This window comes from Colius striatus, chromosome Z (assembly GCF_028858725.1).
Source record: "Colius striatus isolate bColStr4 chromosome Z, bColStr4.1.hap1, whole genome shotgun sequence".
Classification (NCBI taxonomy): Eukaryota; Metazoa; Chordata; class Aves; order Coliiformes; family Coliidae; genus Colius; species Colius striatus.
This window is the reverse complement of record NC_084790.1, coordinates 40,882,349-40,898,812: the sequence shown is the minus strand read 5'-3', so window position 1 is coordinate 40,898,812 and position 16,464 is coordinate 40,882,349. Positions and strand designations below refer to the sequence as shown.

Sequence of the window (16,464 nt, the reverse complement as noted above, 5' to 3'; positions counted from 1 at the left end):
GCACAACATGGGATCAGGTCTCTAACCTATCTGTTGTGAAAATGCTAAGATTACAGAGTGCTTTTGCTCCTATAGCATTGCCTCCCTGTCAGGCATGGCTCATACTCTTTGTATCTGACCTACATTTCCTAGAGTCAAGAACAAATCCACTCAAATTAATGTAAATCTTGAGTAACTAGATATTGGGTTCACATTTGTTAGTTTGTTTTCTTTTTTAATCATTAATCTCTTAATTCAGTTGTCCTTTTTTTTTTTTCCCACCTGCACTTTGTACTCATTTATACCAGAAGCATGCTAATTGCTTTCACAGTAGTAAGTGGTTTATAAGCAAAGTATAATTGATCTAAGCACAAAGTGTTCATTTGAAGTGATCACACATTTGTATGAACAAAAGCATAATCTTAGCATTACTCATCAGACACATTTTTAGTACTAACAGCTATAACATTAAAATTATACAACATCAATAACAGTTTTTCAAGGGCTTTATAGGAAAAATACAAGCATAAACAATTCCAGTGTCATTGACTAGTTCCTGTAAAATATTAAGCAGAATATTACACAAACTGTCTGTTTTATGACAAGTAATATGGAGCCAAAGACTCAGGTTATCAAAACAGTGTAATACTGCTGAAGAAAACAAAGCTATGCTAATTCATATCACAGGAGAAGGTAACTCAAATTGCTTAACCCCTTGAATGCTAATTATCAGCCTGAATCTCAAGAAAGGTTTAAAAGCATCTCTTTTGATTCCTTTCTCAATATTTAAAATATTCAGAACTATAAATACAGCAATTCATAATTAGGGTGCAATACTAAGGTATTAACACAAGTTTTCCATCAAACCGTCCTCATTTGAGGGCTTGTAATACGTTGTGGGATGTAGAATGAAGTTTGAAAGTTTTTTGCCAAGAACTCGTTTCGTTGCTCCATGCTGGACATGTTCACAGCTAGACAGCTATGGCTTCATGAAGACTTCTATCAAGAAAGATAGCAGATCCTGTGGCTCTACTGTCTTTGATTAAACGCTGTGAAAGGCCTACATCTTTACAGCAGTAGTTAAAAAAGATTATTCTATCACCAGTATGTGTGCATGGTAACAGAGGAAGAGAAATGTAAGGGCTTTGTGGTTAACACAGGGTCCCTGATCAGATGACCCTGGCTTTTTATTTTTCATCCCCTGGTATCCACGTGAACATAAGTTTTTTGAAGATTTTGGCAATACACAACTTCCACCCTTGGATAAAACCATGAGATAAAAATCCTTCAAAGAAAATCTCAGGCTTTTTCATTCCACTTATTGGTGATAAAGTCCTTGTTTCAGCTTTGAAGTTTGCTCCAGAAGGCCTATCTACTTTTCAGCAACAGACCCCCAAAAAACCTCTCCTTCCTCTCGTCTGTTAAAAATTATGAGAACACTTTGTTAAATGATCTTAAGATTCATTTTCACTCACACATAATGTAACACCTTAGAAGTTTCTTGTTTACATATTTGCTAAAGAAAAAAGTTACTGTGTAGCAAGTGCATTTTATTTTAATTCAAATGCTGTCTGTGTGTGACACTGGGCTACTGTCCTTGCACTGTCCCCTACGGCATGACAACTTCCAGGTGGCTCAGCTGTCCTGAGCCATGGTGCTGCCCCATACCTCTGTGGGATCTGTTTCCTCACACTGCAGCTTTGCTCTCCCTGTCCCTTTTCCTGCCATGCACCATCTGGGACCTGAGCTGCTAATGACTCTGATTACTCTTTCAACAAAAATTTTTCTTTTCTTTCCTATCAGCTAACTTCTCATCCCTTCAGAACTACCTTTCTCCCTGTAGAGTTTGGCCCTCTCCCATTGCTTTGTAACACCTATGCTTGTCACATATGACTTTTACTCTTGGCCACGCTCCTTCCTCTTGCCTAAGCGAGTTACCTCACTACTCCCTGAAGTGGGTGCCTTACAACAGTGAGGCTTCCATATACATCAGAGCCCTGCTTTCCTCCATGCTGTCCCCTCTTCCTGCTCATCCATTAAAAAAAATCCCAAACCTCTGAGAAGTCTTAAAATTTGTCAAAGAGGTATCCAGTGGCTGTACTTATGATGGCATCATGCATGCCCAGTACCATGACCCCACCATGCAATCCAAGGCTAACTTGTTGCCATAGCTACATTCTAGACTTCTTCCTTCAAGGAGTTCACTTGTGACCCTGCTGCAGCTTGAGGGGACAGGGAAGATGACTGCTCACTTGGCTTCTCCAGTTCATTCATGGTCATCTTTCTCTTCTCCTGATTTTTTTGAAAAGACATCCCAGAGTGGTGGAGTACCAGCCCAGAAAGTCAACATAGGATATCTTTGTGGACTTGCTTCCTAGCTTCTTTTCATTATGCAAAACATTGTGACTCAGACATATATGGCAGGACAAATTATTGAGAGGTGGTATTTCCAAGGTTTCAGCTCCACTTCTGAATAATGATGATTTTGTGCAGTTACACAACCTAAGGCAATCTTTATGAAGACAGACAAATTTCAGGAATCCTCTTTGTTTCAAGAAGTTAACCTGTGTCCCAACACAAAAGATTACAATTAGAGTAGTGATTCTGGAGTTAAAGGTGCAACAAATGGGGGTGAAAGTAAATGGAAATTCAATAACAAAACAGAGATTTGCAAACAGGATTGTCTTTACAAGTCTGGATGTGAACCTGAAAAAACGGAAATCTTCAGCAAGTAAGTCTGGAATGCTACAAAACATCTCAAAGTATGTGCTTCTAGGCTCAATAACACTGTTTTACTCATAGGGCACTTAAATTGCAACAAGTCATAATGAAGCATAGCTTCAACTAGAAAGAAGGAATTACCAATTAGAGCACACCTAATGCAGTTCTGTTTAAGAGAAACAAACACACCTGTCCTCTGTTGTGTTGTTACTTGGTGCTTTGGTATCTTTATTATGAAAATAACAGAGGATTCAGTTTATTTTTGCTTCCTGAGGTGGCCTGTAATAGCTGCACAGATGGGTAAGCTGAACTGCTCTCCATGTTCAAGTGTGTGATTGATACTTCAGGACAGCTACCATGAGGGTCACCAAAGGCACTCGGCAGGGCACAGAAGACATTTTATGCTTACTTTTTTCACCTTGCTCACTTAGTAAAAACAGTTGTTAATTTGAAGGACGGTGAGATTCGAATTGGTTTTGTGTTGTTTTGTTTGGGGGGTGGAGGTGTTTACTTTTGTTTTTCTGTTAGGAGTAAATTAATAAAAACATTTCACAAAGAGAAAATCAGTAAAAGTTTGCATCTGTTTGTATTTTGTGATGTACCAATAGTCAACTTCATCATATAAAAGCCTTAATTCAGCACATACTTTAAAATATGTGGCTAAATTTAACCAAAGAGCAGTTTCACTGAAATTAAGATGAAAATGTAGCCTAGTATATAAAACCAAATTTGTAAAAAGGAAGTTAACAGCTTCAGGATTTACAGACGCTTGCTAGGTTTGCATAATTAAAAAATGTAACTAAGCTGCTTAATGGATAAGATATTGTTTCCAGAGAAGATAAAGAAAACTAAACATACACTATCACATTCATTTATTTTTGCTTTCTTTCACTCATTAAATAAAAAATGTACTGTTTTAACTTTTGACTCTAAATCTTAGCTGCATTCGTGTAAAATAAAATTAATCAAAGATAGCTGCAGGTAACCAATCTCTTTAACTTGACATCTTCCAGACAACCTTTTATTGTGTTTAAATATGAAAACGTTTTACTTATTGCAAAGTATCCTGCATAATACAGGTGCTCCGCTATGAAATCTTCTCTCTCACTTACAATTCAATCATTCTAAATTTAAAATACCAGTATACAGTACTAAAACCTCCAATGGAAGTTTAATATAAAAATATCACCACAAAACTCCTTTTTAAAGTCTGTTTATTGTGAGCAACCCAAATGCCTGTTTAATTATTATGAGTTTTAGTATATTAATAGACTTTGCACCCCTACAGTTGTTAATTCATACCATCTCAGGTATTTTTATGAGATAAGAAATATTAAGTAAGAAAACAGTAAGTATTCAAAGGGTTAATTTGCTTATAATAATAGTAGTAATAATAATAAATTAGTTTTCTGCATCTTCTTCAGTTCAAAATCCAGCTTTGAGACTGAGGAAGGCTTCCAAATCACATTAATTAAATAAGAATGGTCCTTTTAACCAGTAGCAGTTTGATTGCCAATGACTCGAAGAATCTCTTTATGAATGCTTGGTTCTTGTGTATTTATACTTGTATCACCCACTTGACCATCTTCATAACTAAAAAAAAGTACAGAAAATAAAATAAAATTAGTGTTTTATTAATCTACCTAAAAACATCCAAAACTCTGTTTCATTCAATAATGAAGAGGGCTTCTTCTATATGTTAATAAGTTTCTATTAAAATGCTCTGCTGCATTTCACCATCACATGCAGATCCTGAACTCTAGAGAGTGAAGAGTGGTAAGGCTGCCCATCACTGAAACCCTGAGGCTGAACGGGCCACTAGGACACAAAGAGGACATGTCACAGATGGGACGGCAAATGCTCATATCATAGACAGGAAGCCTCAGCTTCAAAACACACAGCCAAATAGAAATGATATTTTATAATACATAGATAAACTTACCATAATGTGAGGTAAAGCTATGGAGTGGTAAAAATCAGTAACTTTCTATTCATTTATTCTATAACAAAATATCTACTAAACCTGTGTCACTAACCTATCCATACATTTCCTAAAAAAAGTAAGTACAGAGAAAGATAACAAATGAAGTGATACTGAAAAGAACTACTAAAGAAACATCTTTTATCTACATCAGTTACAACTATTGTGGGGAACATGGGGGTAAGAAGGTCCAGGATTAATAGAAGTTGAACGTTAAAGGAACCTTTAGTACTCACACAAAGAAAAACCTTGTACACACATGATCCGTATTGGGAACTACCCATATCTCTCCATGTTTGTGCAGATCAGATGAGGTTATCACTATCAGGGAAACAAAAAATTTCACAGTGATGAAAACATGTCTGGAAAATATTGCTTTAAAGGACTTGTCTTTTTGTGCTCTTTAAATAGTCTCCTGGGAATGTATAGTTTTCCCCTGTGTGCCTGTGGTGTGGCATAGACTTTGAGTTAGCTGCTAGTACAAACAAGGAGATGAACCTGATTCTTGTCCAAAATATGTTACCTTTTCCAGAAAACATAGATGCTTGATGTATGGAAACCAGTTGTTAAGTGGAATGAAAAATGAAGAAGTAAATTTATTAAAACCTGATTTTAAATGGTCATAGGGCTGCTAGGAGGATTTGTCAATTAATCAATGTTTGGAAAAAAGACATTTGTGTTTGATAATGGCTGAGCCAAAACTAAGATGTTAAGGACAAAGCCTGAAACATAAGATGCAACAAATTTGGGATTTGCAACACTACCAAATATTTAAAAAAAACAAAAACCAAAAAACAGCATAGGGATCAAGAAGTGTGCCAAAACTTGATCAATGTTTAGAAAACAGCAATGTATAGACTGTTTACCATCAGAATGAGGACAACATAAGAAGTAAACCTTTGTATTGCTAGGTAAAAGCTTCACCATCAATCTGCATTTGAAAAGATTTCTATAAATGTATCCTTTAAACAGCCTCCTCCTGGAAAAGTTGTCCAGCTGTGGGATGAGCAGATTCATGGTGAGCTGAGTGAAGAATGGGCTTAAAAGCAGAGCTCAAAGGGCTGCAGCAAATAAGGCTACATCTAGCTGTCAATTCTGAGGCAGTGTTCCTCAGAGTTCAATTCTAGGGCCAGCTCTGTTCAGTGTATTTATCAACCAGCTGCAGGCAGAAGTTGAAAGTACCATTAGTGAGTTTGATGATGATCCCAGACTAGGAGGTTCTGTTGGCTCCCTTGAGGGACAAGATGCCTTGCAGAAGGATCTAGATAGATTGGAACACTGAGCAATTGTTAGTGGGATGAAATTTAACAAGCACAAATGCTGGATTCTGCACCTAGAACAGAGTCATTCCAAGCTGAAGTATAAACTGGGAGAGGAGTGTCTGGGCAGCAGCCCTGCAGAAAGGGATCTGAGGGTGCTGATTGTCAGTGTGTCCTGGCAGCCAAGAGGGCAGCCTGCATCCTGGGGTGCTGGTGACAGAACTGGAAGGCATGTCCTGTGAGGAGTGCCTGAAAACTTTGGACTGGTTGAGTTTGGAGACTTGCAGGCTGAGGTGACTTCATTGCTCCCTATAGTTTCCTGAGGAGTGGAAGCAGATAGAGAGGTGCTGGTTTCTTCTCCATGGGACCCAGCAAAAGGACATATAGGAATGGTTCAAGGCAGCACCAGGGGAAGTTCAGACCGGACATTGGGAAGCATTACTTTACTGACAGGGTAGTCAAACTCCAGAAGAGACTTGCTAGAGAGGTTTAAGAATTGTAATTTTTAACAAACTTTTATCTTTTGTAATTACTTTTATTTAAAATCTGATTTAACCACTTCCCCCAAATATTTTTTCTTCATAGAAAAAGGAAATGAATACAAATGATCTAAAATATATTTTACTGAATATTTATAATTAATCCTTGTAAAATCTATAATCCATTAGTAAGTGTAAGAAAATAACCATGTGGTTCTTCTTATTGATATAAGTCCTTCTGAAAGATTTAATTTTTATTTAGAGACTTTATTTATTAACAGCCAAGCTAATTCTAGTAGATCCTAGATTCATTTAATAACTTCTTCTGAAAGCTTTAGAATGAAACTTCTGTATTTTTATGTACAGATCAATTGCATTTTCATGTTGGCTGACATCTTCTTAATCTCCTTGAATCATTATAAATATTTTGCTTGAACATTCTCAAAAATACATATTAAAAAGCAGCAGATAGAACTTAAAGCTTCCATTTTGAGATGATACCTTTTCCACTATCTGTCTTAATCTTTACTTTCAAAAATAAACAAATGTTCCAAATGAAGGGCAAACTGAGTTTAATGTAATTTATTTTTGTTTGGCTGATAAGACTAAGTACCATCTACTTTCTTATTGAAATTTCTTAACTGTTTTTTTTTCTCAAAATCTGCTGAGGTTTCATTAGTTCTTAAAAGAACAGTTAAGTCTCAGCAAAGATCATATGCAATGCATATGCAATGGATTTTAACGTCACAAAACTTCTGAAGCAATTGGAGAGAACAGACTGATTACAAACTGAACAGTATATTTCCTGAAGAATGAAAAATTATTTGGAAACTCAATAGGAAAGCTGTTTTTTCTGACTTGTAGCTGTTTACAACATTTGTCAAGAGCTCACAAGAAGTCAGTGTGTCAAACAAAGGCCGTGACTGGGTTATCTTGATGGCTTAGGAATATGATCATATTTGAACGACAGACTGGATGATCAGTCGCTACATGCTTATGATTATTTCAGGAAAATTCAGCATGCGCTACAGGTTTTGGTAGAAGAAGGAAACGTTCTGAATTGAAATACAAAGATTAGCTGTTAGGCACGTACTCGAACATATACCAGTTGTCCCTTACCTAAAACCCACCAGCACTAGAACTAAAGGTCTCACTGATTTGTATCCGGTAACACTCTGTCCATGACTATAACAGATTTTCAAGGGCTTTCAGCTTACCTTCACATAAGGCTATGCATTTTAAGTTACGGCTTTGCAAAAACTGTGACTGTTGTCCTTTCTTCTGTGACTGAGATGTAAAAACATGAGAAAAGTTAGTTAGTGCAGTAAGTCAAATGGAATTAAAAAATAACAAGGAAAGGGCTGCTACTTTCAAAGGAGAGGGCTGCTGTTTATTAATGAACAAAGGTAGAGGCACACTTTCTAAACCAATTGTATTTCTAAATGTAACAGAATTTCTAAAAACATATTATTTGTTTGGATTATAAGAGGGACTTGACCTCCTTTATGCAGGAAAAAAGTTCATAACTAATACAGAACAAATAATATTAGAAATATTAGTGTGTACTGATGGGCAAAATGACAGCAGGTGAAAAAGGGGAATTTGACCACCCTTTCTTTGGCCACTATGCTGGCATTTTTCAGGCTGCCCCATTTTTGAAGGTTTCTGCTATTACACACCAATTTCTCTCCAAAGTCAGATTACAGCAGTTTTTACCTGCTAGCTATGTAGACAAGTGTAAAATTTCTTTTAGAAAACTTAGCTCTACACGTAAATGCTATGAGTTTGCTTTAGATAATGCAGAATTGTAATGGTTTAATATACAAAAACTATGAAAAAGAAAAACCAACTTGGTATAAACAAAATGTTAGTCATTTTCCAGCAGTAACCACTCTCAATTCCTTTCACATCATTCTTTTGCAAGCCTAGAACTCAGAAAGTGAAGGTTTGTTAAAGGTCATAATGCAATGTGTATTTCATTTCTGTTCTCTTCCTAAACTTTCTGCTTGGAAAAGAAGGACCCAGACCTACAATATACTACATAAATTGTAACTAAAAGCAGTTGGCTGCATTTTATCTTTTGAACCTCTTAAGGTGTTGTTTTCATTCAATAAAATAAAACTCTTATCTTTCACAAAGAGAATATCAGCTCTTTTTCAGCTATCAGGCAGAAGCTATCAAGTTCTCAAGCATAAACCCATAGATCCTGCAGAGATGGCGTGTGTACTGTACCTGTGATGTATTACCGCCCTTACTGCCTGAAGCTGGTTCATCTTTTGCTGCCACCTTCTGCTGCTTCTTGTTCATCCCTAAGAATATTAAAATCATGTAAGATACTCTGGCATATAAATACTATCATAAACAAAGTATAGAGAATGAAACAGCCAGCATAGTGGGAACCATAGTTCTTTTCACGACACAAAAAACTTGTTAACTTTATCACAGAGTAACTCAATTTAATCCTGCAAAGTACATCTGTATGTATTGCAAAGGCATCAGGAAAGTCAAGTTAGCATTAAGCAGTGACAAAAATTGATAAATGCGAGCTTAAATGACACTGAATTCAGCTCAGGAATGCTCTGAGGTATTTGTTTAACACAAACGCATGACAGCATGTCTTGAGTCTAACTGACCCTATTTAGTCTGAAGTAACACAATCTGATATATTGTGGATGGGACACTGAAATCACAAAAGAAATAACTTTAGATAGTAATCTTTAATACCTTGTTTAGAGTTACTAAATGTCTAATAAACTTTTAGGACTAATGAATTTATTTAATTTTTAAGTCTACCTTGGTGTAAATTATTTATCCACATGTAAATATATTAAGCTTTGTCAGATATATTGGATCCAATTTCCATCTCCAAAATCTAAACACCTAAGTTTGAGCCTTAGATCTCTTTTTCATTCTTCATATTGGTTTATATAAAATTCCTGTAGTGAATGCTACTACAAAGGCTTCCTTGTCTTTTCAGTATCCCATACTTCTTGGCAGTTTGCAAACATAGACTGAATTATGGGGAACTTTAACCCTTTGAAGGAAAAGAGAGTGTACAACTCCTCCTCCGTAGTTTTTATTGGCATCAAATATCACGTACTTCACAGTAACACAGGCCTCCTTTCTGGAGGAGATTGGAAGGAAGGGATAAAGAAAGGCAGAGAGATAAGAAAAAACACATTGTAGCTGACAAAGCAATGTTGTCGAAAAAGAAGGGTATTTTGTTATATAATGATACTACAACCTGCTCTTTTGGTGCATCCTAAAAAACTTTTCCATATTCGTGTAGTCTCTGAAAAGCTAAAAGTGTATTTAGACATTACTGATACTGCAATTCATAGTAGCAGCAAAAAAAACCTAAGCTCCTAAAATGAACTGTGACATAACCTAAAAGAATCCTAAAAATCTGAAAGCATAATGAAAAATCTCAGTATTATCTACATGCACACAAATACATAAACTATATCTGCACTTTTGTATAAAAGTAAATGGCAAATACCATATACCTACAGGAAAAAGTCACCATATCTTAAAATCTCTGAAGTTTCTTAATATACACATTGTTTTATCTTGTTTTTATTCTACTTCTATTTATGATTTAATTCTCACATGGAAAACTATGCACATCTCACGTGTGGATTTACTACTGGGACAAATTATGCTCACTCCCCTTCCCATGTTGAAAGAAACACATTGTCCTGCACTTTCTATGCAATCTTGACGCGACTTTCTATGCAATCTTGATGTGCTAATACTTCTAAATAGACAAGTTGAACATGTCTGTTCACGAATACTTCTTTTGTCAGATTAGGTCATAAAACCCATGAATCCATACATAGAGTTAGATGGACTTAGGCAGATAGTGCCAAAAAATCACAAAGCTGGATTTCCACTGCATAATCAAGACCTGCTCCACTGTTATTGCTGCTACTAATTACTTCAAGCAGTTACAAGATACTCAGTGCCTTACAAAATGAGAGCAAGTAGATAATAAGGGACTTAAAATTTTCTCTTTTGTGAATAAATTAAATCTTGGTCAACAAAGCTAAAATTTAATACAGTGTTGTTTACAGTGAAGCTGGTAAGAAAATCAGTAGACTAAGATATCCCTCTATATTTCTCCAACTTTAGAGTGATTCATAAATATCACCTGAGTAACCAAATGATATGCTGGACAATGGACTAAGGTAGATTCCACTTCCAAACATTGCACCATGGAGCTGAAAAAGAGTAGAGTGATTGTTTAACATTAATCTAGTAATCTGGATAAAACAGTAACCAGGTAGGAACCATCTGCCTACTGCACTGATTTATTGCCTGGTAATAAATGTTGCTCAAAGAAATGTGAAAAAAAAATCATGCTGCAAACACACAACTACAAATACTGTATATTCTGGTAACTATGTCCAAATACCAAAACATAATTTTATATCGGATTTAGATATAAAATTGCATTTTATATTTCTAAATCTAATATTACCACAGAGAATGCCTACAGAAGGTGCTGCAGTACATAGCCAAACACACCTCACTCTTAACAAGGCTGCGCAAGCTCAGCATGTATCTCAAACATCAAAACCTTGTCAGGAAGAACAATCTAAGACAACTTCTGTGAATCAACAACAGCAACCGCTGCTTTTGTTTTCTTTAGGGTTAGAAATGAAGACATAGTTATGATACTTGTCATACGCTATAGCAAAATTTAGTCACTAGCTCAGCTTGAGTGCTGGAGGAACGAGTTAAAGTTTTCCCTAAGACAATTCAGACATGCATATCCCATCACTGCAGGACTATGTTTTAGCCAAGAAGCTACCAGCTCTCTGAAAAGAATAGAGAAAAGGAAAACTCTTCCTCACTAAATCTCTGTTCCGTATCATAAAGTTTGGGCTAAGCCACAAAAGTAACCATTTTTTATTTGCCATGTAGTCATTTTCTTGTCTGGAAAGGAGGTTGCACGGGTTTCCCTTCTCCACCTGGGACTGATTGCTTTATTTGGAAAAGCCTTTAAGAAAACACATCAAGTAGCTGTTGTAATCAAGTAGTCTCACTGTAATGAGAATCCACAGTATCTCCTGTTTAGGTAGATTTTATGACCACTGGGCTTCAGAATCATGATAACCCTTATTTTTTTCCTTTGACCCAAAGATATTTACGTTGTCTCTGCAATATGCCAGAGCACTCATAAGAATGTACAAAGAAGCTTTCACTCCTCCAGACCCTACAATGTTGTGTGAGATCCTTGGTGAGTAGATATTTTTCCTGATTGGTTGGTGCAGGGGTAAACAGAACAAACTAGACTCAGGATATGCCTTAAGTGTGTGACAGATCTAAACTTGATGATATGTAGCTTTACTGCTTCCTCTTATTCTCTCAACTCTCAAAAAAAATAACAAAAAAGTTTACTTTGGTGAATGTTGGTATGTAAATCCTGCATTCTTGGGAAATCGTCTTCCAAAGATATCAATAAAACCACCTAAATGACAAAGAGGACCAGTAGAGATTTGTGTTTCCTTTATTTTTTTTTCCTTTCTTTCTTTTCCAATCTTATTCAACAACCTGGGATACTCCTCCAAGGTATCATGGACTTGGCTCTGGGGAAGAGCTGTCAAAGCCATGATGCTAAAATACTCTGAGTTACAGCTCCCCAGTCCCTCTGGTACTGCCTATTTCACTCTGCAATAGCAGTCTCCTGATGATTTTGAGAAAACGAAGTTTGCAATAGTTCCCTCCTGGCCAGTACACTCCCAAGGAAACCAGAGAAGAAAAGATGCTGCAAACCCAGTTTCTGTAAATCTAGTGTGCCCTTGGATCCTATAACATGGAGACAGTTTACGTAGCTCTAAATTTTAAACTCATGCTTGTTTTAAGCAGTACCGATTTAAGCCTCCTGGAGGTGCTGCTCTGCAATGTAAAATTGAAACCCTGATTCCAGCAAGGGGATTTTCTAGCCATTTTACCAGATAGATTATTTTATTTAAATTGCATCAGAAACGTGCCTTTTCCCAGAAGCAAGAGGCTATTTGAAGTAATCCTTTTTTTCCACTTATATGACTAACCAGAGCCACATCCTGCCTACACTAGCAAGTAATCAAGATGCACAGGTTCGATGAAGGCTATTTGGTCTATCTACTATTTACCTGTAGTCTTGTGTTAGAAGCAACAACTAAGCCGTTCCTCAGGATGGAATGCCAATTTTCAATGTGTGAACCACTGAAAAAATGAAAAGAAAGCATTAAAATCTGCATTAAAAAATGCAAAGTGAAATCAGTAATCCTTTAAAACAACAAATTTGCAACTGTAAACCTCAAATGGCAACAAGAAAAAGCTAGGATGGCATTTTGATAACTTTGATTAATACAAATACATGTACTCACTGGAATGCAAAGGTACTTCCATAGAGATTTTTAGCAGCTCGGAAATTGGATTCTTTGGCTGGTGGACTGCTAAGAAGTAGGAACTGGTGGGGAGTGTGCATAAACTTTAGTTGCTGTAAAATGTGAGAGTGCAAAGAAGTTGATTAACACAAAACCATTATATTTCCATAATGATGGTTTTTAAGATACCATGCTGTTTCACACAATACTTGACTGCATCCAAGTAACTACATAAACTAAGGTGAAGTTGGACTCATTTGCTTACTTTTTACCTGAAATCAAGCAGTGAAAATATCTTTGAGTCTGTGAAATGTACAGAAGTTTATGAACCAGATTTCAGACATATATGCCTAGTAAAGTAGTTACACTGAACAATTACATCATGATATTCTGATCAGAGCTGGCTTTGAATAAAGGTTCAGGCTTGAAAGGTTGCAGACTACTATACCCTTAATCAGAAGATCAGAGGCACATATACTTAGAAATGAATCTCAACACCATCATTCTAAAATTCCAGAGCTATGCTCTTTTTAGTTTTACTTTTACATGGATCTCTTGGCACGTCATGTTTGCATGCATTGCTTTCTGTGCAATTCTGCATCTGATATTTTATATGGTAAAAAAACAAATAGTGAAGTTACTCTCATCTAATCTCTACAGGGTAAGGCAGACACTTGTATTTCACTTACACTCATGTTTTTCATGAGCATTATTCCTTTGATCTATTTTAGACACCCACAACGTGATTCTATGAGTCATGACCTGAAACTGCCTATTTTTCCCATCTATTAATGGAGTCCATGTGATTACTTTGAACACAGACACCTACACTTCGCTAGGAGACTCGCACCTAAAATGCTGATACGAGTCATGACAAACAAGAAAATAATACAGAACTTACCCTATTCACTGGTAGCTTCACAATGTGTGATCTATTACTAGAAATAACCCTAAAATAAGAAAGAGTTAGATATATTAGACATACAGTTCTGTAACCATACAGAACTTTGCTTAAAAATGTCACCAGAAAGAACTCAGCTGCAGGCCTTTGAATCTATCAGATGGAACCAGATCAAATCTTGACTATGAGAATGCGACTAGAGGCTGTACAAATAAGTTAGTCATTCCAGTGTTTTCAGAAGACCCAGATGAGGTCCACAAGCAGTCCAGAAACACCTACAGCTGCAAATGTCAACCCTGATGTTAATTCTAAATGTGAGCTTATACCAAATTACACTGGAGAAGTGACTATTAAACTTGGTACTTAAATAATTATCAACTCATGTGAATCAGTTTTATACCATTGTAGAAGAGGATGTGCAAGCGGGTCTTGTTTATCCATCTGCTTCTTTATTTCCAAGTAAGGTGCCTAGAAAAGAGTAATTACGTTTTTTACTTCTAGTTGAAATCATAAGGTTAAACGTCGAGTGTTACATTGTCCATGATTTCATCTATTAAAATGAATACATGGGACTTTTTATCAGGCTTAAATCACAGTTTCACTGACATTTGGCATTGTACAGTTATAAATGTGTTTTGACAACAAGAAAAACTAATGCAACAATTATTTTCCTTAGAGTAAAATAATAAGCATACAATTAGCATCAAAATGAGTATATTAAAAATTGGTGATCTCAGGGAGAGCAACAGAAGACATCTATTTATGTTCAGCTCTTGGATTAAGAAACTGGACTGGAACTTCACAAAATTAAGTCTCTCAAAATACCTCAAGATAATCCATCACATTTTTTAAAAAACTGTTTCATGGTGTAAACTGGTAAAGTAAAATACTGTACTATCTTTTAATCCCTTTGAACCCCTTTCTTGATCTCAATCACAGTGCAAAGCATTCCTTTAAAACTCTTCAGTCCAAGAATTATTTTAACATTAACAAAAGCAAAATGGTGGTTATTTTTTGTTTTAAAAGGTATCATATTAGGTAACACAAATGCCTGATTTTTGTAATTTTTAGAAATTACATCAAGCAACAGTATATTCTACTCTCTCTATTCAGTATATTCTCTACTCTATTCAGTATATTCTACTCTCTATACACCTTATTTTTCATTCCAGAATCCCACTGTACTTTGAGAATACATATAGAGTAAGATTTCTAAACTGTTGTGAGGTTGCATTTATATAACAGTCAGGAAGGTAAGGTACATGGGAGATTTCAATAATCAGTTACAATCACCTGGTTTGTTTGTGAAAGGAAGTGTAACAATTAGCATAAGTACAGCTATCAGAATCTGCCCCATTGTGAATACTGAGAAACCACATAGTAATCCCAGGAGACACGATGTCCCAAGTCCCCAGTCACACTTAGCTGATCAAGTGTTTTGCCATAACAGAAATAAAGCTGTCATTCAGAACACTGTCACAAAATCAATTTCTTTTGCTTTGGAATTAAAAGACCCAGTTTGCCTTTGATATTTTCAGAAATGTAGCCACTGAAGATTACCTCATTACAATGTCTCATTCTGGTGTTATTATCATTTATTTGAACTTCAAAAGATCTGAGTTCTACTTCATTATTTTTATTTGACTGTCATTATGAATACTCCAGATTTGTTATTTTTAATACTCATCTCAATATTATTACAGCTCAACAGGATAGAAAGCACACTATTGACTTCCCTACCCATCTTCGCCAAGCGATATAAACATCTTCCTAGTTCTATTAAGTTAGGTGAAGATTTTATACTCACTTGTGTCATCTCCCTAATAGAAGTGATACTATCCAGTGCTTTCATGACTCGGTCGTAATTCTTCTTCTGATGTAAGTAAACAAATTAAAAGAATATTAGTCTTTGGCTCTAAGAAGGAAAATAATTCTTTTAGTGTTTATAAAACCAAAGGTAGGTCAAATGTACAGCAAACCCATCCTTTCGAACATTCCTATCCAATAGCTTCCTAGTTTCCTTCTAACTCACATAAATAGATTTTCTCATTCATAGTCCAGGAAAATCTCACATAAAATATTATCATTATTTCTCTGAATTTCATTGGAAAACCCTACACACTCAAGAAGTTAGCTCACTTTTTAAACAAATACTTGAAACTAAACTCAGTTTCTGACAGTTATTTGGACAACATGCTGTTAAATAATGTAGTGACACAATCAATTTTAAATAATAAGCTAAATAAACACACGTGTTTACTTTGCTAACAACTCTATAAGACTTCAGAGGTCCTTCAGTTATCCCTCTGTCTTACCCTGATCCTTGCCTACCTCCTTGGGAGGTGCTTCCAGACACTTACATCTTTTCTGAGTGGATGAGCTTAACAGTCCATGAGCTTAACCAGCTCCACATGTCATGTCACCTTCAGGAGTTTGACTCTTCTCAGTCTTTGGGTTTTGCCAACTTCTGCCCATAGGCTTTCAACTCATCCATGACATCAAGAAGCTGGGAGGAGGTACTGTAGGCCCTGCCAGTCCAGGGATTGTCTCCATTCCTCTGCCAGTGTGATCCTGTTTCACATTCCCTCATCTGCTTCAGAATCCAGGCTTGCACAGTCACCCAATTAGCTGCATTCTCATCAGTTCCCCTTCAAGAACCTCCTGGCAAGTTCTTCTACATGCTACATCTACATGCTACATAACACTCTTGCTTCTTCCCGAGGAAAAAACACTGCTAACCAGCTTTTTGTTCAGAAAAAATGCAATGCAT

The 16,464-nt window shown here is 36.1% G+C and overlaps 1 protein-coding gene across 3 annotated transcripts in view; it reads right to left on the bottom strand.

The window, feature by feature from the left end:
* Window positions 1–3,942: 3,942 nt before the first annotated feature.
* The window catches only part of PARP8 (poly(ADP-ribose) polymerase family member 8), a 118,072-nt gene continuing 105,550 nt past the window's right edge, over window positions 3,943–16,464 (bottom strand). For 2 of the 3 annotated variants that reach the window (XM_062017820.1, XM_062017822.1), the window contains 10 exons: window positions 15,502–15,567; window positions 14,095–14,162; window positions 13,695–13,743; window positions 12,794–12,906; window positions 12,557–12,629; window positions 10,570–10,639; window positions 8,652–8,728; window positions 7,637–7,706; window positions 4,918–5,002; window positions 3,943–4,293 (listed from right to left, as the gene is read on the bottom strand). In XM_062017820.1, coding sequence (XP_061873804.1) covers window positions 4,191–4,293; window positions 4,918–5,002; window positions 7,637–7,706; window positions 8,652–8,728; window positions 10,570–10,639; window positions 12,557–12,629; window positions 12,794–12,906; window positions 13,695–13,743; window positions 14,095–14,162; window positions 15,502–15,567 — 774 coding nt within the window. In that variant the 3' untranslated portion in view covers window positions 3,943–4,190. Of the gene's footprint in view, window positions 4,294–4,917; window positions 5,003–7,636; window positions 7,707–8,651; window positions 8,729–9,663; window positions 9,720–10,569; window positions 10,640–12,556; window positions 12,630–12,793; window positions 12,907–13,694; window positions 13,744–14,094; window positions 14,163–15,501; window positions 15,568–16,464 lie in introns of those variants that run through there. The other variant, XM_062017823.1, reaches the window with a different exon arrangement.